The sequence below is a fragment of the Silene latifolia genome, chromosome X (assembly GCF_048544455.1).
Source record: "Silene latifolia isolate original U9 population chromosome X, ASM4854445v1, whole genome shotgun sequence".
Classification (NCBI taxonomy): domain Eukaryota; kingdom Viridiplantae; phylum Streptophyta; class Magnoliopsida; order Caryophyllales; family Caryophyllaceae; genus Silene; species Silene latifolia.
Genome location: NC_133537.1, coordinates 258,058,379 through 258,081,117, shown reverse-complemented (window position 1 = coordinate 258,081,117; position 22,739 = coordinate 258,058,379). Strand labels below are relative to the sequence as shown.

Below are 22,739 nucleotides of genomic sequence, written 5' to 3'. Positions count from 1 at the left end.
GATCAATTTTGATGGTTCAAAATGGGATGATAAAAATGCAGCTCTAGGCTTCAGTATTAGAGAAAACATACTCGCAGCTACAAAACTTTGGATTTTAACCTTTTAGCTATTGAATGGGATACTCTTTGTGTTATTAACTCTATTCGTGAAACGTGGAAGGTTCCTTTAAAAATTTCTTCTTTAATCGTCCGTCAATTTTTCCTCTATTCATAATTACTTGTACCAAAATATTTTACCGTTTATAAATCGCATTTATAATAATTCATTCAAATCCAATTGTTTCTTTAAACAATAATTTCATCCGAGTAATGATACAATTCGATTACTCAGACCGTATCTCATTTAATCACATTTCAATTTGATACGTAAATTTTACTTCCAAAATCGTCCGTCAATTTTTCAAGTAATTTAATTAACTCGTAACATTATACGATTAATTAAATGATCAATTAAGAGTGTTGCCCTATAGGTATGACCTAGGGGGTCAACGATCACCACCGTCACACGACAAAGAATGTCAAACTCTAGTCACCAATCATTACCGATATATGTTGACCAGCTTGACAAAAAAATACTTCCCAATTGTATTCTTTAAAATGATATTTAATAATGATATTTAAATCATATGATCGCACTATTGTTGAGGACACATTTCCCAACAATCTCCCACTTGTCCTCGACAAGTGTGCGTCACCAATTCTCTTGTCTTATTACTATCTCCCACTCAATGCAAGGTGTCTTTCAGTCGTCTTGCAAGTGATCATATCAAGAGTGGTTTCCTCGATCCGGAGAATAACTGATTGACCGGACTTATCTATCATAGATACTTTCCGAGCGTGGCCACGCATTTCCAGTTCATTACTCCTCGAGTGGCCCTGAGATATTGTTTTAACCCCGACAAGGGGTGGACAATTCCTATCGCACTTATTCCCTTCGACTAGCCACACCATCATAACCCAAAATATGCCCATTTGACCCCATTTACGAAGGTCGTAGTAACACAAATCAAAGTTAATCCAAATGTGCCATCTTAGGTGAATAGTCTTTTAGTCAAAAGAATCGACTCATTAGAATACTATAGTAGCTCTCGCCACGACCAGGCTATATAAATTGCCAGAACTCTATAAGCGGTCATAAGGCCCGACAAAGTGTTCCTAACAGTCTGCCTATGTGATCGACTAGTCATCTCACATGACTGTATGGCACTTGAACTTGCCATCAATCGCATCACACTCTAGTCACTTCGAGACGTCGCCTCATACAAGTGACTATGGGCGAATACAATGCTAATCCGTGTTCACTTTAACGGGGTTCAATTGTCTCTACAACCCGTTTGGATGTAACAAAGTATAATAAAAGAGTTTTAAAGTAAAACTCGAACGACAAATGCGATTATCACATATGAATAGTCAATGCCTGATTACTATTTCATATTCTATAATCTAATTTGATCTTGTACGTAGTTGTTCATTTCAATTCAATTGAAATAACATGACTCATCATGTTTAGCCTTTGAGAAGGCTTTGGTTAGTAGGTTTTATCAACTTCTTGTACCTTACTCAACTTTACTACATACTCGTTTTCCTTTGTAATGTATACATTTGCATTACAAAACTTTCTGAGTACGTGTCGAGATCTAATCAAGACATAGGCCCTCTAGCCTTAGAATAGCTCCCACTGTTTTCACAGTGTGCGGGACTCATCTTTCTTGCACATCTCATGATCGCAAGTGTACTCAATTTCCGTTATAAATATCTCTCATTGTTCTTTATTGCCTAGAACGATTCTAGAAAATCTACTTCTTAATTAACATTGCCACAATGGTATCTTAACCATCCTAGTGTGCTTTGATTATGGTTTTGTCGGAAACCATGCGCAATCTCAATTGTCAATTGTCACTTGTGTAACACCCTTACACAATATTGCATCATAAACACTTTGCTTTACTTCCTTAATGCTTCTCGCACACTTAAGGGTAATCTTTATAGCTTACTTGGTAAAGATTACTTAAATTCGATTTTTGAAAACAATTCATCATACTCAAAGCATATGAAGTGTTATACATCATTTCTTTTTAATTGATTCGCAAATGGAAGCAAATGAAATCAATCAAATATGTTCAATTTAATTGAACTAGTCATGAATCTTATCAACATAAGACTTCTTACTGACGCTAATATCATGTGGATTTATTTTCATAAATCCGGATATTCAAGATGTATTATAATACTCCAAAAGTCTTAAATCATTCGCAATGATCAATATGTCATCCACATATCGGACTAATTAAAATTTCCGTAACTCCCATTAAACTCCATGTATAAACACAACTTCTCGACTTATCGAGAAATGTTTTATCACATGATCAAAATGTTGATTCTAACTCATTGATATCCTACTTAAGACCCTCTCTCAAGTTTCACATTATCTTAGGGTTGCAAGAATCTATAAAACTTATGACATGTATTGAAAGTGGGTTTTAGATTCACTTGCTGTGTATTTCATAACCTTATAATGAAACACAATCCCTAAGAAGATCCAAATAGACTTAAGCATTTCAATTAGTGCAAAACCCTTTGCAACTAATCTTGCTATGAAATATCTTTTTATTAGTGCAAAACCCTTTGTCACTAATCAAGCCTTTTATTTCGGATTTTCATGGCTCTAAGCCTTGTATTGAGTTGTGACTTAAACACTCTTATGTAAGTCCTTTGTCGATTACTTTCCAGAAGTAATCAACTTGAATCAAACAATTTCTTTTGTAAGTTATAAGCTCTTTACTTTCTTAAAAGTAGCATGAATTCATCATTTTTAACAAGTGACGAATTTAACCTCCTAGGTTTTGAAGAAACAACGTCTTACACAAAACGTCTCATGTAGCCAAGAAAGACCAGTTTCTTGCGACATAACATTTTTTTTTTTTGTGGCATTCTTTGTGGCTCTTGAATAATTTCTCCCACTCTGTCTTCTAAAAATAAACTTGTATTTTAGAAAGACAGCTTCACGAGCCACAAACCCGGTGTACTCGTGATAATTGAAAAGGGAAAAATTTTGTTTCTTGTGAAAACTTACAAACATGGTACCCTTACCATTTCATATCTCATATGATTCGATTTAGTGGAAAAATAATTTAGACAAAAATGATAAAATCCCCAAAATGATCAAGTAACTCAAAGTAACTTGATTGAAGTCCAAACCATATCGAATAGCGTTTGATTTCTTATCCAATCACACATTATTTCATAATGCGTGCTAAGAGAGATTAACTTGTGATACTATATCACATTTCCTTTGGCTTATATCAAAGTCTTCACTTTGATAATCCCATCACGACTAAATCGTGATTGCTTGAACTCTTTGAAATTCTTCAAAGATTTCTCCTTTTACCTTATTAAGTGAACATATTAGCGTCAACTTATATCGTTGGTAAAAGAAAATGATCAACCTATTTTGGATCGATGATATACAACCTCGATTCTCCTTTTCAACCAAAAGGCACGAGACATCTTGCTTTGAATACAAGATACGCATATACCATTAACAATCTAATGGTTTCAAGAGTACTCGATAACTCTTTACGTTCATCTTTCCAAAATTTAAGGTTTAATCTTGGGTTACCAATTTGAGTCTTACATCATCTACATGATATATATTATACTAGTTTGGTTTAGAATATAATCACCTTGATAATGGGCTAGCCATACATCAAATCGTGGTGTATAGGGTCACAAAAGTGAAAACCTCTTTTGTCTCTTAACAAGTTTATATTCTTATTTAGAGTTTATGCACTTAATAGTCACAATTAAGTACCACTTTAAATCCAAAACTAGATTGAGTACACAATTACTCTATCTCTTGACTTCATTGTTGCTAGTCGTCATATTCTAATCATCCTATGTGTCAAACATAATGATGAAAACCACCACCGGTTTCTAATATTGACGAAGTAATACTAGCAAAATTATGTTTAATCAAATAAACATTTAACGAAGAAGGTCCCATTAGTTGTCCCACAACTAACTTGTTGATTCTTCAATAATTTGGGGTAGTTTCCTTTCTTGTGTTCAACATTTAGGACAATGGAAACTTTATCGGTCGGGATTGATAGGTTTAGTATCGTCATTCTCAACAACTTTACCTTTAACATTACCTTGTATCAATTCCATTATAATCCTTACTTCTTGAACCTCATCCTCATCTTAACGGTTTAAGAGAATGCTCCCACTTAATTCAATGAGTCTTTGCTTTGAGAAGCAAAATTGAATTCATGAAGATTCACTCTTCATTTGTTCGTTTTAGTCTTAAAACTTTCATTGAAGTGGTTGCGTTATTTTGGTCAATTACGAATTCTTGACAAAACTAATTACCAAAACAATTTATCGCTTCAAGGTACTTAATTCAATTAAGTATATGAATAACAATCCATTCTAAGTAGATGTGTTAGTCGAGAATCAAAAACCTGTTTGATAATGAATAACTTTAATCTATACTCTTTACAAGAGATCCTTAGCAATGGTTCATTTGAGGTTTTTAGAAGCAAAATTCAAATTTGTCTCTAGTTACGATGTTTTAATGGAGAATTTGAAAAATTGAAATGATATCGTATATGAATTGTGGTAAAGAAATAGAACAATATAACAACGGAATAGTGGGAAAAACTTAACATTTATCGTTTTATTAATACTTGTAAAAACAAGTATAGCATTTACATAGTGACCTCTACCCAACTATGATAAATGATTCCAAGACCCAAATTCATATTGACTTAGGCACGGTGGGGCCGATACATCCTTTATCAATATAACTCGGTGGATTAACGTTTAATCGATTCTACTTTTAGAACTCTTGGTCGACAATATTACATTAATAATTATCTATAGCCCAAAACACATCGACAAGGGCACAGTGGGGCCGATACATCCCTTATCAAATACTTTTGTTGAGTTCAATCCAAATTTCGAATAAATGTGTCCATGATCCAAACCCACATTAACTTGGGCACGGTGTGGCCGATACATCCCTTATCAACATGAATTCGGTGGATTAACATTCATCACCCACTTCCCCTACGTAACAAGGTTTGTACCCCGGTGGGGCCGAGCGCACTCCCTCGCGAAATAGGTTTTCATGGTTTCTACTATTTGGTAAGGCTATGTCTCAATTAATTGTTTTAGCGAGAGGTCATGTCAATTTATTATCTATCACGTTTTAAGTGAACTAAAGTGGTGAACTACGATAATTTTAATTGACACGGTCGATAAACTCGATAAAATGACAATGCATGTTTTAGTTATGGCGATTTAGCGATGCATGTGACATAAAATAAAATGCATGCATAAAGATAAATAAATCCTAGTATGGCCTTTCCTAAAATAGAAAAACTATTTATCTATTACATATTCGGAAACCAACTCCATTGGTCCCTTGAACTTCGGTTGTTGCACGCATCTCGAGGTAACATCGTCTTTATGTATCGCCATTCTTGAAGAAATCCGTCTTTTGGAACTCCGGAATGAATAAAATTACATAACAAATTACATAATTTCCTATTATAAATTTGTAACTAAAATAAAATAAATCTATTAAATTACAAAACGGTGATACGAGATCACAATAAAATTACAACCGAATCGATATTCCCATACATTTCGGGAAATACTAATTAAATCTAAGGCCATACTAAGTAAAATTACATAATTCAAAATTACATAAATTAAAATTATGACAATCATAAAGAAAATGCAGCATTATAATATGTATGAACATGCTCAATTTTATGCTAAATCGCCTTTAATTAGCCAATATCGTATATTACTCGGTTTTTACGGATTTGCGTGATTTCAACATTTTATAATCACAAAAATACATGAACTCATATTTATGCATAAGTTAATTACCCTAACCTCTTAGGACTCAAAATTTAGTCTTCACTAATAATTTGACCATAATTAACCCATATTTTACAAAATTGTTCATAAATGGACCAAAATTACAAAAATAAGCTATTAAACTTCAAATAAATCACAAAATTTCAAATAAATTCAAATTTTGAAATTTAAATTCATGAACATTCTGGAAAAATTCCATGACACTCATAATGTTCAAAATTTTAGGTTAAAAATTTCGAAATTTTCCCCCGAAAAACAATGTTGCGGTTTATCGACTTTTAATAAAATAATCATAAAAACATGGAAAAATTATTTTCATTAACTTTTCAATTTTAGATCTGAAAAAGATAATAAAAAGCAACATTAGACGTTTTTCCTAAGTCATAGATTATGTTTTATTAATTTTCCACTAATAATGTCACTATTTATGCTATTTTTCTTCAAAAATCCATAAATCATGCAAAAAGACTTCTTTATAGCCAATTATTTTACACACATCTTGTAAAATTGCATGTGACAACATATTATTTTCTATGACCAGATTCGAAATTTAACTCATATTAACCTATTTTTCACCTAAATCCGAATTTAATAATGAAAAATTCATTTTTCGAGCATAACAAGTCCAAAAATTATGAAAATTTACAGGTTATCTCAAAATAATATATGTAACAACATATCCAAAAATCAACTGAAAATTCGAAGTATAGCTAATTTTAGACCAAAAATGACATTTTTACTCATAAAATCATATTTAAATGCCATTATAGTGAAATATGAACAATAAAAATCCGTAAAATTAACCAAAATATCCTAAAACATTTTAGGACCAGAAATATTAACATGCATGGATTAATTTCGTGATATTTCATAATAACACAAATTTTACAAGTTTTATTTGTTATTCTTATAACTCGGAAAAACTTTTAACCGATTTGCATGCAAACAACCGTGGCGCTCTGATACCAATTGAAGGAAATGTAGATTCATATACATACTAACATACTCATATATGTCGAAATTAATTTGTCATAAAATTAAATGTGGATTTTATGCATGCAAACAATATAATAAAATAGAGAAGAAATCATATCCTTACATTGAAATTTCGGTTCAAATGGGCACAAAAGAAATCTCCTTTTCTTTTGTTCTTGAGCTTTCCTTTAATGGAAGAACAAGATCCAAGTGTAGGATCTCTCCTTAGGAATAATACCCAAAGCTAACTCTTAATCTAATTAATATTATTTGAGCTAGTATAATATTAATCTTGTGAAAAATTGAACCAAAAATTATTTGGTTTATGCTCCTAAAACCGGGTAGGAGAAGAGGGATTATGGAGGATTTTCTCTTTCTAAAAACTCTTATTTTAGATGAATGAATAATAATAATTCACATGAATATTGTAAAAGTGAATAATAGGCAAAATAAGGAAAAATCACTAGGATTTTGTCTTCCCCAAAACCGGTGGGAGTGGAGGGAAAGGAGAGCCAATGCATGTCCATGGTTACCTTCACAAGAATATGTAGATGTGCATGGCTAGCAATAGGTTAATCATCATTATGCTCACCACTAATTAAACAAACACAATATTTGTTTAAACCACCTCCCATTTTCGGCACATATGATAATATGGGATCCATATTATTTTTGTCAAATGTCAATATGTCACATGTCATATGTGACATAAATTTGTTATGTATTTTTATCATATTAAAAATCAACGCATTAATAAAAATACGTCATATACAAAAATTGACTTAGTAATTCATAATTACTTGTACCAAAATATTTTACCGTTTATAAATCGCATTTATAATAATTCATTCAAATCCAATTGTTTCTTTAAACAATAATTTCATCCGAGTAATGATACAATTCGATTACTCAGACCGTATCTCATTTAATCACATTTCAATTTGATACGTAAATTTTACTTCCAAAATCGTCCGTCAATTTTTCAAGTAATTTAATTAACTCGTAACATTATACGATTAATTAAATGATCAATTAAGAGTGTTGCCCTATAGGTATGACCTAGGGGGTCAACTGATCACCACCGTCACACGACAGTAATGTCAAACTCTAGTCAGCCAATCATTACCGATATATGTTGACCAGTTGACAGTAAAAATACTTCCCAATTGTATTCTTTAAAATGAGATTTAATAATGATATTTAAATCATATGATCGCACTATTGTTGAGGACACATTTCCCAACATGTTGTGTTTAGCTTGGGGGGGAGATTGCAGTTGCATGGTAGTGTAGTTTGCATGTAGAAAATTGAAAATTTTGAGAGAAATTTGTGTGTTTTTGCTTGCTTTTGGCCTACTTTCCCTCTTGCTTATCCTAATGATAGCTTATAGCTAATGATTTACTCTTTTATGATGGGATAATTGCTACATGGGGATGTCTTGACATAGTAGGTGCGAGATGGAAAATGAACCTAATAGGATTGATCTTGACTATTGGCGAGCTACAAAATTGATAAAGTAGAACCTCCTTAGACCGACGCATCCATATTCGGTCTCTCTTAGGTGAGTGTAGGTGTCTCCTTATGATGTTTGTTTCATCAAAACGCACAAGTATGATCTTCATTTCATCTCTTTATAAGCATGCATTCATATGTTGTTAGCATTTTGGAGCCATTCACATGATTAAAATTGCCTTTTTGAACCCTTCACAAAATTGCTCCCTAGCTACATATAAAAATTGTCTACCTTGTTCAGCTAGTAGCTTTGATTAGTTGTGTTTGGGTGCTCATTTGGGATTTGTTTTATTTTGAAACATCATTGTGAGCTTGGTCTTAATGCTCTTGAAGAAGAAAAGAGAAAAAGAAATGGAAAAGAAAAAAAAAATGGAAAAAATGAAAAATGATGAAAAGAAAGAAAAGGAAAAAAAAAAGCATGAAATGAAAAAAAGAAGTACGATTTGAATTGAAAAAAAGAAGAAGAGGTTGTTGTAAGAAATTCTCATATTTTATTATCATCTTTTGGAGAATTTTCTTATAGTTTGCATTACAATATTGGGTTAGTTTCGGGATTGACCATCCTTACATTTTGGATATTTATTTGTTCCCCTTTCTACCCATGTCTTTTATCCTTCTTCTTACCCATTTGGCTTCTTTATCATGCTTGCATTTGAATGTTTTGGCTTGTAGTTTTGAAATGATTACCATATTAGATTGCGGGCACATTCTCATGAGTCGAGGATAGATGAGTGTTATTCACACAAATGTCCTTTCACATACAAATGAGTTTGAGCGCATCGTGAGAGTCCATTAGTCAAAAGATCATGCAAGAGCTTAAAAGTTAGTTCAAAGTTTTCCATGCTACGCCGTCATGTAAATCTCATCCATGTTTTGCATTATTCCTTATGCCCATATTGTCTCGGGTTTCGAATCATTATGCTTAGTTTGTTTTAGGATATTGCAATTGATGGGATATGGTTTCTTGCTTGGGGACAAGCAAGAATTTAGCATGGGGAGTTTGATGTGTCCATTTTATAGATAGTTTAACCCCCTATTTTAGCTCGATTTATTTGACTATTGCACTTTATTTAGTGTTTTTGTGAGCTAATATTGAATTCTAGGTGTATTGCTCGTATTTGTTACATTTTGTAGGAATCTAAGCGATCGGAAGCTTTTTCCCCGTCATTTTAGCAAGTATCGGAATTTGCAAGGCTAAGTAGAGGCAAGCTTGATCATGGCATGGCAATTTATAAGGAGTGTTGGTCCAAGCAAAAATGACACTAACTTATGTTAGTAGAAAAATGAAGAAATGAGCCCAAGTATAGTGTTAAAGCCCAAGTAGAGAAGATGGGAGAATGCCTTGGATGCTCATTTAGGATGCTCTTTGGATGCTGATTGTGCAATTAACCGGGTGTTTAAGAAGGAGTTAATGACCAACATAGGATTCTCTTGGCAATTACTCAAGAATTGAAGGAAAATTAAGAGTGTGTTTAGGATGCAATTACACACTTCTTACACACCATTTTTCTTAGTATTTTCTACACTACTTTCATATTCTTAGTTTAGTTCTTAGTTTAGTTTAGACTAGATTTACTATATACAATTTCCTTTAAACATTTCAATTTATATTACAATTTCCATTTCAAGTTATATTCAAGTTATTTATATTTGCATTGTTCTTCAATTCCATTTCCATTTCCATTTCTAGGTAATTATATTCCTATTTTCATTATGTTTATCATTTCAATTGTCATTAGTTTAGTTTACATTTACATTATGCTAGAGTAGTCTACCTTGTCTAGGGAATGAAGGGAGCCACGCATAAAAAGTATTTGTAACATGATAAATTAGGATGTTATAATATCGTTTCATTATTTCTATCAAATGTTTGTATCATCACGTTTAATCTTTTTTTAAAGGCCTTATTCATTGATTAAGTTTGTTAATTCGTTCTATAAGTCGAGAGGTACGGAATCGGATTAGACTAAGCATGTTTAGTAGGACGACCTAGTCATAAACGAGAGTTTCTAGGACCCGGTCTATGGTTGACACTAATATCGTGAGGTGGGTGTCTTTAAGCCTAAACAATTAACGATTCATCAACTCCTATGTTTAATTTAAGCATTTACATAATTTGCATGTGTGACCCGACCTCCCTAGACTATTTCTTTATCATTATTGTTTTCTTCCATTATCCAACCTAACAACAAACAACCGATAAACCGACCTTGATAAAATTCACTCCATAACAACTAATTAACATTTACCGTCTCTCTGTGGATTCGACCCATACGTACTACATTCATTTGTGTCTAGGGTATTTATTTTTGCCTAGGTGTGCGATAGCCTATCAACTTGTGTGTTTCTTGTGTCAAAATTATTTTCAAAACTATGATGATCCAATATGATATTTCCGGTTATATTGGAGAGCAGCTAAACTTTCAGGTAATGAATGATGATGATGTTTGGGGCATGGGACGAGGCGTTGACATACCGAGTGCGGCTTAGTAGTTGTCATAGATATAAAGTAATTTTATTTATAACCTTCCGCTATATATTGTTTTGAGATATTGTATTTGGTGATTATGTTTTGTTTTAATCATTAACCCTTGGACTTTTATTTAATATTTCTTAATTAAAGTTTTTTATGCATTAACTCGGGAAATCGAGATGGTAGCATCCTTATTTACCTCGGCTGGGTAAATGAGGGTGTTACATCATCACTCAGAAGATCGAGACCACCTTTTCTTTAATTGTCTCGTTCTGCATATTATTTTTCAAGTTGTCGGTGACTCGGTGTTGGTGATGTTGTTACTTTCTATCACTGACACATTAACAATCAATACTCAAATTTTGTGGAAAAAATTATTGCTTTTAAGTACTTTATTCCTCTTAAATCTTTTCTAAAAACCACTTTTATTTGGTGGACTTTGCGGTTTAACATAAATAAATTTATTTTTGGTAGATGTAAAAAAAATTCACAAGCAGTTTTGAATTTACTTTTCTTATGGTACCCTTAAGTATAAAGATTTAGATAACAAAGACACTAACCCTAAGTATTGTCGCCTTGATCAAATAGTAGCGTTGATAATATTGTTTGGCATAAGGCCACCAAATAATTTTATACGAAGATCAATTTTGATGGTTCAAAATGGGATGATAAAAATGCAGCTCTAGGCTTCAGTATTAGAGAAAACATACTCGCAGCTACAAAACTTTGGATTTTAACCTTTTAGCTATTGAATGGGATACTCTTTGTGTTATTAACTCTATTCGTGAAACGTTGAAGGTTCCTTTAAAAATTTCTTCTTTAATCGTTGATATTAGGGTAGAACTTTCTTCTTTCACGCAAGGGAAGTTTATTCTCATTATCTTCGGAAGGCCAATAAAGTACTTGACTTAATGGCAAATTTGGGTCATTCATATCCTTCTTCGAGGTGGGTTGAAAGTAATTGGCTTCTACTCTCCTCGCTCATCAAAAAGGATGAGATAGGTTAGTCCTACTCGAGTGAATAAACCTAGTTTTCTTTTCTAAAAAAAATATCGCAGTTACCAACGCTAGGCTGAGAAAACGGACTCCATCCTGAAGATCAAAATCATTTTTTACTAGGGTCAATTGTTGAACAATGCCTTATAAATACACTACTTTGCAAACTACTACCTTTGATTCCATTTTTTGTTAAACACTCCCTTAAACTTACATTTTCCTTAAACAAACTTTGATTTCCCTTTACTTTTTCGCCCCCTTTTTTGTTTTCCCTCTAAAACTCTTTATTTAACATAAAAATGTATGTTTAAGGGAGTGTTTTAACAAAAAATGGAATCAAGGGTAGTAATTTGCAAAAGAGTGTATTTATAAGGTAGTGTTCAACAATTAATCCTTTTTACTATGCAATCACATGTCAGTCGAAAGTACCAGGAATATACAATGTAATAATCACAAGAGACTGTCCATCCAAAACAGAAAAACTTGTAGCTTACAAGTTGCAAAATCTGTAAGAGAAAATTATAATGGTGGAGTGTAACTCCCAAGATGACTGTGTTTTTGAAGAGCTATTAGGAGTGTGTGTGTGTGTGTATTTAACAAGTACTAAGTAGTAAGTACATCAAATACAAAGTAAAACTGGTATACCCCACGAAAATTGAGAGAGCGAACTCATTGTCCACTCCGAAATATGGAATTTCTATTATCATCTATTCCCGAAAAGATTTTACTGACAGCTAAAAGAAGTTTGATACGAATTTAGTACAAGTACCATATGCACATGAAAATTTAGGTGCAAAAAGCAAAAGGCATCATCGATTCAAAGGCTCCAGCTGAACTTCCATTCGTTCAGAAATGTAAGCCTCCTTTTCTGAGTATGTACCGTTAGGACTCAAGAGATCAGCCGAATCATCTTCTTCGTTACCAAGCACCCAGTTACCTCTCCCGGAGCTTCTATCACCAGTTTGCTTATCTCGGAACTCCAAGTATAATACCATCACTCCACCTATCAAAAACCAGCAAATCAAAGCCCATGTAAGCCTTCTTACATCCTCTCCATATCGCTCTCCTAAATGCTTCATCCCTGTCAAAAGAGCAGCCATTCCTATGATGATTACACTTCTTCCAGCAATTACGTGTGAGTATTCCCATATTACCCTTCTCAAAGGAGGCTCGCCACTAGCAGGTTTCTTTGGCCTTAGTAATGCATTAATGGGTTGAAAACAGGCTAGGGTTATAGCGGTCATTCCAAGCTTCACATGTAAAGATGTGACATACAAGCCTTTGAGCTCAGCCACAGCAAAGAGAAATCCGAGTAACACAATAACCAATCCTGAATATTGCAAATAGACATGGATTTTAAACCAACCATCACCTTTTAGGTTCTTTAGATACCTTGCAGCCATTACCCCACCAGGAAGTAGAATTCCCCATGCAAGGAACATCATAAACCCATGAACAGTTAATACCGGTCGTAAGTCCTGTTCAGTTTCAGCTGAACCATGTGTCAGCATGACCTTGACGTGTCGGCTACTATGAGCAGAATGCATGTTTTTCTCAGTCAAGTCATTGGACCATTTAGCACCCATAGCCCAGATAACCTTTAAAGGGGTACTCGGGTCTACGATATTTTTGCACTCGGGTTTCCCATCCTGGTCCTTGGTGCATAACGGCTTAAAGGGACGAGTAAACTCCATTGTAATGATACCATTTTCAGACTTACATCTCACATAAGTTAAATTTTCCTTTGTAGGATGAACATCTGCCGCACCTTTGCCGTCAATCCAATAAGTATCAACCCGTCCGTTCCCGTCATCATCAAACCAACCCACATATGCAAAACTATGGACCATTTCATTGCCGAAGCCAATGGCAAGATATCCACTTTTTTTCTCCCCTCGAGCTGCAAAAGATATAGAGTTATCAGACAATGTCCAAAAGAAGCTAACTTGCTGATCATCCAAAAGAACACTATTGTTATACATGTCTGATAAACCCCCATCTACCACTTGTACCTTCCAGCCCATTTTCTGCTCAAATGCTGATTGATAAAAAAGTTGATCTGGTGTGTTTCTATGAGGTGTCCAAATCAACTCCTTTGGACTAGCTGGGACACCTTCATATTCAGCTCCACCAGCATATATAGTCTCAGAAATATTTCTGAGTGTCGCATTTCCACCTAATGCATCAGAAGTCATGTAAAATGCAACATCATGGCCAGCTTGGACAGAGAACTTCACTGTGACACCTCTTTCCACTCTCAAAAGAGGAGCCTCTTTCTTGTTAATATACAAAACCTTCGATGGATTCGGAGGATTTGGGTAATGCACAGCTGGTCCAGAAGTAACAACAAGAGGAGTATTAGCATCTGCTATAACGAGTTCTTGATCTTCTTTGTCCTCCGCGTCAAGTGGCCCCGCACAATCATTAACCTTCTCAGATACATTCAATGAGAGATATCCATAGGTTTCAAACTGGGGCCCACCATGATTTTGAGGCAAAGAATAAGGTCGGAGATAATCGGGAGGCTTGATTCTGCCCAATGCCCATATGACGGTCGCATTTGCAGTGTGGTTAACAGGCACATCAGCTTTCGGGTCGTTTGCTTTCAATGGCCGCTGGTACCGAACAAAAGAGACACCATCCTTACGGTGCCCATAAACCAAATGGGTGTTGTTGACTGAATCTGAACCACTGTACAATGAATCAGGACACACACCACGAGCTACATCATTCTCATCAACCGAACACTCGCTATAGTCACTAATATAATAATCCTCGGCAAAAGGCATACCTTCCTCTGTAAACCCACTAACAGTGACATCAGCATGAAGCATATAGCCTGACGATGAGTTGGGATTTGCCCAACCAAATGCCATATAATTCTGAATCCCGGTAACCGCCTCCAACCCAATATCAATCTTGTTTTCCTCCTTCCTCAAAGTCCACCTCACCCTATAATTGAGCGACAATACCTTACAGTTCTCAAACATTGTAGGTTGCTCATAAGCCAATTTAGTTACATTACTACTCGGTTTACTACTACTACTACTACTGCTGCTATTACCATCACTCCCCGGTGCAGGTGCCGGGGCGAGGGACGAATTTTCTAACCCTTCAGGAAGTAAAACGTGGCCAAAATCAGAAGCGGTTGGTGAATCCCAAACCGCCACTACCCTAACCTGATCCCAACTTACATTACTCATAAAATGAACAACAAAAGTATCATTTTTATAAGTCTTGTTAAGCTTATCATCAGAAATGAGAAACCCATTAGTTAAATTAAGAAGATCATCACCAGCAGCACCCCACCAGTGAACATGATCAGAACCAGGGAGCATATCAAATTCACTAACCCTAAAAGAACAATTATCAACTATGGTTATAACTCCTCTTAATTGATGCTGAAGCATTACAAATTCAGAGCGAAACCCGGCTAAACCCGTATGATTTGAGCATTTAGTATTAGAAACAGCAGAAATAGATAGAATCCATAATTGCAAAACAATAAACCCTAGATATTGGAGGCATTTAACATATGCCATGGAAAGGGATGATCCAATTTAACAGATCTAAACACCCTTTCCCTTGTTCACAAATATGATCAAAACCCTTTTCAATTCAACATTAATTATGCAAATTGAAACAAGGAGGATAGAAGAAACTCACCGATACATAAAACAAGATCAAACTTTGCGGAATAATTATGAAGAAATATAAATATTGTGGGGGAAATTAACGTTAAGAGTACGAAGGCAAAATTGGTATCTGAAGAAAGAAGGAAATGTATTGAATAATGATTGTGGATTGATGATGATTGATGTTTCCGGTGGTTTGAGAGTCGGATCAGTGCATGAAAATGAAAGTGGGAATAAGAGGAAGGGTCAGAGAAAGTCAGCTTTGAATATAAGTGTAAATTAAGGAATTTCCAAATTTCAAGTTTGGGTTGTAGTTTGGTGAATTGGTGTCGATGGAAAATAATTAGGGAACCAAACTTCCGATATCACTTTACCATTTTTCTAATTTAACAAAACTCCACTTTTGAAACTTAGCTCTATTTTTCTTGATTGAAATTAGTTCAACTTAACTAAATTAATTTGGACTTAACTAGTATAGATCTCGCTTAAATGCACGGTTTTTTAGATAGGAATATTAAAGAAAATAACAATTATATAGCTGATATTTAACTCAATTTGAATTTTAATTGTAAAATTTATTATTATTAATGTTTTGCATTAATCGGTGGAAAAGAGAAAGTTCAGTATAATTCAGTTGTAGATAAAATATAATGAAAGTCCAATTAGAGATATGATATAATAAAAGTTCAATTGCAGATATGATATAATAAAAGCCCAATTATAGCCAAATTCATTTAGACAGAAAAATTTAGGAGATCTCTTATTCGTTTAGTATAAGGGGGATTGAAATAAAATGATAATACTCCCTTCGGATAATTGTTTTCTTCCCATTTCTGTAATATGTATGAAGAGTATTTTATGGAAATGGGAGGAAAATAGGTGTCGGAGGGCACTGGCGTTTATGGAGGGGGTGCAGGGGATGCACCCGCACCCCCTTTGTTAAAAAATTAGTATAATTTTGTATAATTAAGAGACATATTAATTATCTTGGTCTAGTGGTTATGTGTAGTTTTTCCTTGTTCAAGGTCATGGGTTCAATACTTCTAATGAACATTTTCTAATCAATGTTTTTTTTACCATTTGTGTTGTGTATATTATTGCCAATCACACATGAAATTATTATGTTAGAACCAAATTTCTCATTACATAAACATATTTCCGCAACTTCCGTAATTTCGTTAATTTTTCGCACCCCTTTCCAATGAACCCAAGAATCGCCTCTGTCGGAGGGAGCAACAACAACAACAACAACAACAACAAGCCCTAATTTTGCTGCAAATGTGAATAATTCTGTGAGTCTTGATCATTCTTCTGGGCATTCTTCCCCAATTCTGTCTGATACGATTAAAATTGAAAACCCTAATTTGAGTACTCATGAAACTGTGCATAATATACAACATGGCTGTGTTACTACTACTTGTTTAGGTGATTTTTACCAAATTGGTTGTTTTAGGTCAATGTGGTCTTACTCGTTGGTTATTTGATTAGTCGTTTGTATGATGATACTTAAATAAGGAAATAATGCTTGTAATGTAAATTGACACGTAAGATTTGGTGACGCGGAAAACCCAATGTGGGAACAACCGCGGGAGGGACGGTACCCTGCCAAATATTGCACTAGCTTTGAATAGGAGGATGATTATAATTTAGACGGAATGTAAATCTTGCTAGCACGTGGTATTGTTTGTGTATCTTGAATGAATGTATATGTGAATGCTCTTCTTTGATTTCTTCCTTGGCTATTTATAGGGTAAGAACCCTAGACGTATCCTACCTTGATTATGGAAAGGAATACAACTTCCGTAATAACTCTTGTCATAACGCACGATCTTCCTTTATTCTCCCTGATCTCCCTGACTTCTCCTTGACTCCCCTTTCCTAAGTTCAGACGCTTCTTTTAACGGGCTTCAGCCTTCTTCCCACGTGCGTGCCGGCCCATTCTCCCTTCCTTGTACTCAGCTCAACCGTGGGCTCCCCTTCTCCTATCCCTTCTCTTATGGTCCATTACTTATTACGTGGGCCTTTCCTATTATGTGATTTTTAGCCCAAATAGTTTGCCCCAAATTTCTTGTAAAGTACGCTTCGAGGTGTTGAACAAGGAATTTACGTAACCAACTGCTAAAACCCTAAGCCGTCATTTGCACTCATTTTCATGCAAATCCATCATCACTGCCGCCCTCCTCCTCATTTTTCGCGCCCCCCTCTCTCTTCCTTTATAACCTCAACTCCCTTCCTTTACTTCATTAACCACAAAATCATTTCCCATAAACTCTCTCTCTCTCTCTCTCTCTCTCTCTCTCTCTCTCTCTCTCTCTTAAATCCTTAACCTTCCTTCCCTCCTTCCTCTGCCGGCTTCACTGCTCCACTCCCGTCGTTCCCAGGTATTTTCCTTTCCCTTTCCCTTTCCTTCTTTATTCCCATTTTCTCTTTCTCCGTCATGGGAAAAACCCGACACTCATCATCGACTTCCACTCCCTCTGATCGCAACCCTGACCAGTCTTTCCTTCCCGGGGACTCTTCACTCACCCCCATGACTGTGACTCTGCCCTGACCCATGCCGACATCCCTCCGATCAAGGATTTACTTGGTCTTGGTGACGGGGTGGATGTCGCCATTCCTGAACCCGGCCAAAAAGCTGATGCCATCCGTCCAGGGTGGGTTTGCTTTTATTTATACCCATTTAGATATGGTCTTCGCTTCCTTTTTCCCAAACTCGTTCAAGACTTCATCTTTACAAATAACTTTGTCATGGCACAAATTTCTGCCACTGTCTGGAGGGTTCTTCTCTACTCCTTGGCCGCTTGTCAAAATACTGGCAATTCCATCTCTCACGATCCGGCCCATATGTATGATATCGGTCCCGGGTAGGGACAATTCTCGCCCGAGCTCGGAGAGGCTCCTTTCAGGCATGTGTCAAAATCTCGGGATGAGAAATGGTTCGAGGACTTCTTCTTTGTGAGGAAGGCTTTTATCCAGCCGCCTGCCGATTACATCTTCGAGAAATGAGTCATAACTTCGAGTAAGTAGCCTTCCTGTCATCTGATTCGTTTATTTTGCTGCTTACTAGCTTACTTCATCGTCCTCGTGCATGTCCCTGCTACCTGACCCGCATTGGTGCCCTGATCCCTGCCCGCAACAAGTTATTCTGCATTCCCCAGTTAGAGAGGAAGTTTCCTGACCTGCTTCCTGGATTTTATCCTGCTTCTTCCTCCAACCCCCTTCAATCGTCTCACAGCATGTCTTCCGGTAAGCTTTCTGTAATCGTTTCAGTTTGCGTGCAACCGTACTGACAGCTCAATTTTCTTGACGCCTGAAATGATGTTTGCTTGTAGGTTCAAAAGTTGACCCTTTGGAAGCTATACTCCAGAGCGCAAAAAGAAAGAGATCCGCTGCCAGCCCTGATGTGGCATCTGCCTCCAAGAGGAGTGCTCTTGATGCTTCTTTTCTGACTCCTCCTACTCACTCCACCTCTGCTAGGCCTGAACCCTTGGAGGTCGACCCGTTGTCTCGTCATCCCCCTACTCCTCCTACCAGCCCTTGTGCTTCAGCTAGTGGAGGCATCATTGTTCACTTCCCAGAGGGTTTTGGGAACGTTGATAAGGTGCCATATTGGACAGAAATCGACCAGCTGCTTTTCCCTCCTCTAAAATAGGCCTTCTCAGAATTTTCTCCGGACGAAATGGCTGAGAACGATGTGCACAATGCTTTCATGGTGAGTAGCCTTCGTCTTCCACCTGATCTAAATTTTACCTTTAATTCCTTGCTAACTTTTAATTTTTCTTTCCCCAGGCCCTCCAGTCTGCTCTTTATAACAGGAAGATGATCAACATAGTGCAGACCACCAACCGTGCCACCAGCGCCAAAAACAGGGAGCTGACTGTGTCCAACGCTGATTTAGAGAAGCAGCGCGCTGATTTGAGGGGGAGGATAGCTGAGCTGAAGGCGGATCTGGCTGGCGCCAAGAGGAAACTGAAGGAGGGAGCTAATCAGCTGGCTCGTATTTAAGAGGTTTGCACCACGTTCTCTGACTTCTTGAAGCGTTCTGAGGAGAGGATCAGTGAGTTGATCACCCTGGCCACAAATATTGTTGTTTATGCCACCTGGCGGGGAAAGATCAGCGGGATGCGTGCTGCCCTTGAGGAGCCTTCAACCCAGCAAGCCATAGAAGAGGAGGAGAGGCAGCTCGAGATGCTCTACCCCGCTCAACCTGATCTGAGTGCGCTGATGCCTGAGGTTGGTGAGGTGAACTCTCATGTGCTGGCTAAGCAGGCTGCTGCTGGAGATGCTGGGTTACCCCAGGAGGCTGCTGACGGAGCTCAGGAAGCTATGGCAGCTGAGGGTGTGCAAGCTGGTCCGGTACCTGAAACAGATGGTCAGCAGGCAGAGGAGAAGCCAGATGTGGAGGTCATTAATGTGACCGATAATTAAGATACTTTTTTTTTTATCAATGAACTTTTGGTAGTCTGGCCCTGTGGTGGCAGACTTGTAATATTTTAAACTTTTTCTGGTAGCTCACCATGGTGGCGTTTAAACTCTGGGGCCGTTCTTTTGGCCACATTTTGGAATGCCCCTTGCCATAGTTAGGCAAGTTTTAATTACATCTTGTGTGCTACATTTCATTTTTCTTAGTTTAGGAGGTTGCCGTGTCAGCCTGTTGGCTGATTTAGGCGAGTCATGTCATCCTGAGGAGGCTGACTCAGACTCAGCTAGCTGACGTGTCAGTCTGTTAACTGATTTACGCATGTGCCGCATTATAAGGAGGGGTGGCCGTGTTAACCTTAGAGGCTGATGTAGACCAGTCGAGTCAGCCTGAAGAGGCTGAACTAGACTCAGCTAGCTGCCGTGTCAGTTTGATGACTGATTTAGGCGTATGCCGCAGTTTTTGGACTACTTAACCTTGTTCATAACGCAAGGTATGTTCATCACGTTTAAAGCCAACAGGGGCGTAATTTAGGCAAGTTTATCGTCGTTCTAGGACCAATGGGACGCTGCATAATTCTGGTAGCTAAGAGATCCCTACGTTCCATATTTGTGTGCATGCATGCTGGGGCCCGGATTAATTGCGATTAGTGCGAGCTACATCCAGAGGGTGGTATCAGGGGTAGTTAGGTAAGCGTGTTTAGCTGTCAACCAGGCTCCCTTTCGTATATTCCACAGTCCGCCTGGTGAGGGTGCTCATAGTGGAGAAAGTAGGTTAGGCATGTTGGAGTTCCATGTGCCTTGTCACCCCGCATTAGCAGTTGACAGTCCTGCTAGATACACTTTCAACGTACCATAGATATTAGGATTCAGAGTGACGTACCTAGAGAAGCCTGAAAACAGAAAAGTCTATTAGAATGGTATGAAGTACCTGACGCCATCTCATGGGGTACTAGAGCAATTGTGGTCCCAGGACGCTGTCAGACCATACCATTCAATAGTAGTTTGAAAGTTGAAAGAAAACAAAGATATCAGGAAAGGATATGGAATTGGTAGTATGCCTACTACCGGATTTTATTTCGTTGCTTAAAATAATTTGGCGTTTCATGGTACATTACTCCGTAAGCTAAAATCTACTTATTATTGAAAGTAATATCTCTTTAGGTGAAGTATGTTCCATGGGTGTTGTATGATTTGACCGTCCATAGTCATCAGTCTGTATGCACTATGGCCAACAACTCCTTCTATCTGGTATGGTCCTTCCCATTTGTAGACGAATTTACTTGCCTTTCGGTTTTTAGTGTTCTGAAACACTTCACGGAGAACCAGGTCCCCTACCTCCAGGAGCCTGACTTTCACATTCTTGTTGTAACTCCTGGCCACCGACTGTTTGTAGGCAGCCAGACGTATTTTTGCACTTGTTCTCAGTTCGTCTACTGTGTCCAGGCTTCTGACCATCTCTGCAATGTTCAGCTCCCCTGTCATACATCCATACCTGTGAGTGGGAACCAGAACTTCTGATGGAATGACTGCTTCCGCGCCAAACACCAGGCTGAAGGGTGTTTGGCCTGTTGCTATCTTTGGCGTCGTTCTATCTGACCATAATACCAGTGGCAATTCATCTGCCCACTTTCCTCCTAACTCCTGTAACCTCCTTCTCGGATTGTCCATGATAATTTTGTTCTTTGGACTCGCTTGCCCGTTAGACTTTGGAGTCCTGGGTGCTGATTTTTTCAAGGTGATGTTCCATCCGCACGCACCCTTCAAAGATCGTTGGAGATGAACTGTGAGCCATTGTCACATATGATCTCTGATGGGATACCAAACCTGCAGATGATATTGCATTTTATGAAAGAGATGACTTGTTTATCCTTCACTTCTGTGAATGCTTCTACCTCTATCCACTTGGAGAAGTAATCTGTCATTGCCAGCATCCATATTCTGTTCCCTGTGGCTCTTGATAAGGGGCCTACTATGTCCATGCCCCATGTCATGAACAGCCAAGGAGAAATGATAGGGTGCAAGGGCTCGGCTGGCTGATGGATCATTGGTGCTGAACGCTGGCAAGCGTCACACTTACGTGCGTATTCTGTTGCATCTGCCCTCATTGTGGGCCAGAAGTATCTTTGTCTGAGATTATTTGACAGACTCCTGCCCCCTGCATGGTTTCCACGTTCACCACTGTGGAGAGCATGTAACACAGTCTGCGCCTCCTCCTTGTTCAAGCATCGTAAGTAGGGACCTGCCAGTGACTTCCTGAATAGTGCATCATCAATAAGTATAAACCTGGAGGCCTTTACTCTGATAGCCCTCACTTCCTTCTTGTCATCTGGCAGCTTATTATGACACAGCCAGTCTAGGTAGGGTGTGCGTCAATCCCAGTTGTCTGCCTGTGTAGATGGTTGATCAGGCGGCTGGTCGACTGGCTGAGACCTTTCCCCGGCTTCCGTAGCTGTCTGAACTCCCACTTCGTCCCGATGATCCTCCAGTTCTCCTTTGTTTATTTCATCTGTCTTCTGGATAGAAGGTTCTAGCATATGTGCGATAGGAATGTCGGATAGTTCTGTTGGCTTGAACGTTTCCTCCAGAGTTGCTAAGGCATCTGCTTCCACATTCTGATCCCTGGGAATCTGCTTGAGCTTGCAAGTTTTGAATTTCTGTTTTAACTCTTTTTCTATTTTTAAGTATGCAATCATCTTTGAATCTCTGGCTATAAACTCATCATTCACGTGGTTGACTATTAGTAGAGAGTCACTGGATATGTGCAGGTGCCTGACCCCTAATTCCAGAGCTAGCTGCATTCCTAATATCAAGGCCTCGTATTCTGTCTCGTTATTAGTT

The 22,739-nt window shown here is 37.4% G+C and overlaps 1 protein-coding gene across 1 annotated transcript; it reads right to left on the bottom strand.

Annotated features, from left to right (window-relative positions):
- Positions 1-12,499: 12,499 nt before the first annotated feature.
- LOC141623928 (cytochrome b561, DM13 and DOMON domain-containing protein At5g54830-like) lies at positions 12,500-15,827 on the bottom strand. Its single transcript, XM_074440085.1, has one exon. The coding sequence runs from the start codon at positions 15,384-15,386 to the stop codon at positions 12,654-12,656; it is 2,733 nt and encodes a 910-aa protein (XP_074296186.1). The 5' UTR covers positions 15,387-15,827; the 3' UTR covers positions 12,500-12,653.
- Positions 15,828-22,739: the final 6,912 nt, after the last annotated feature.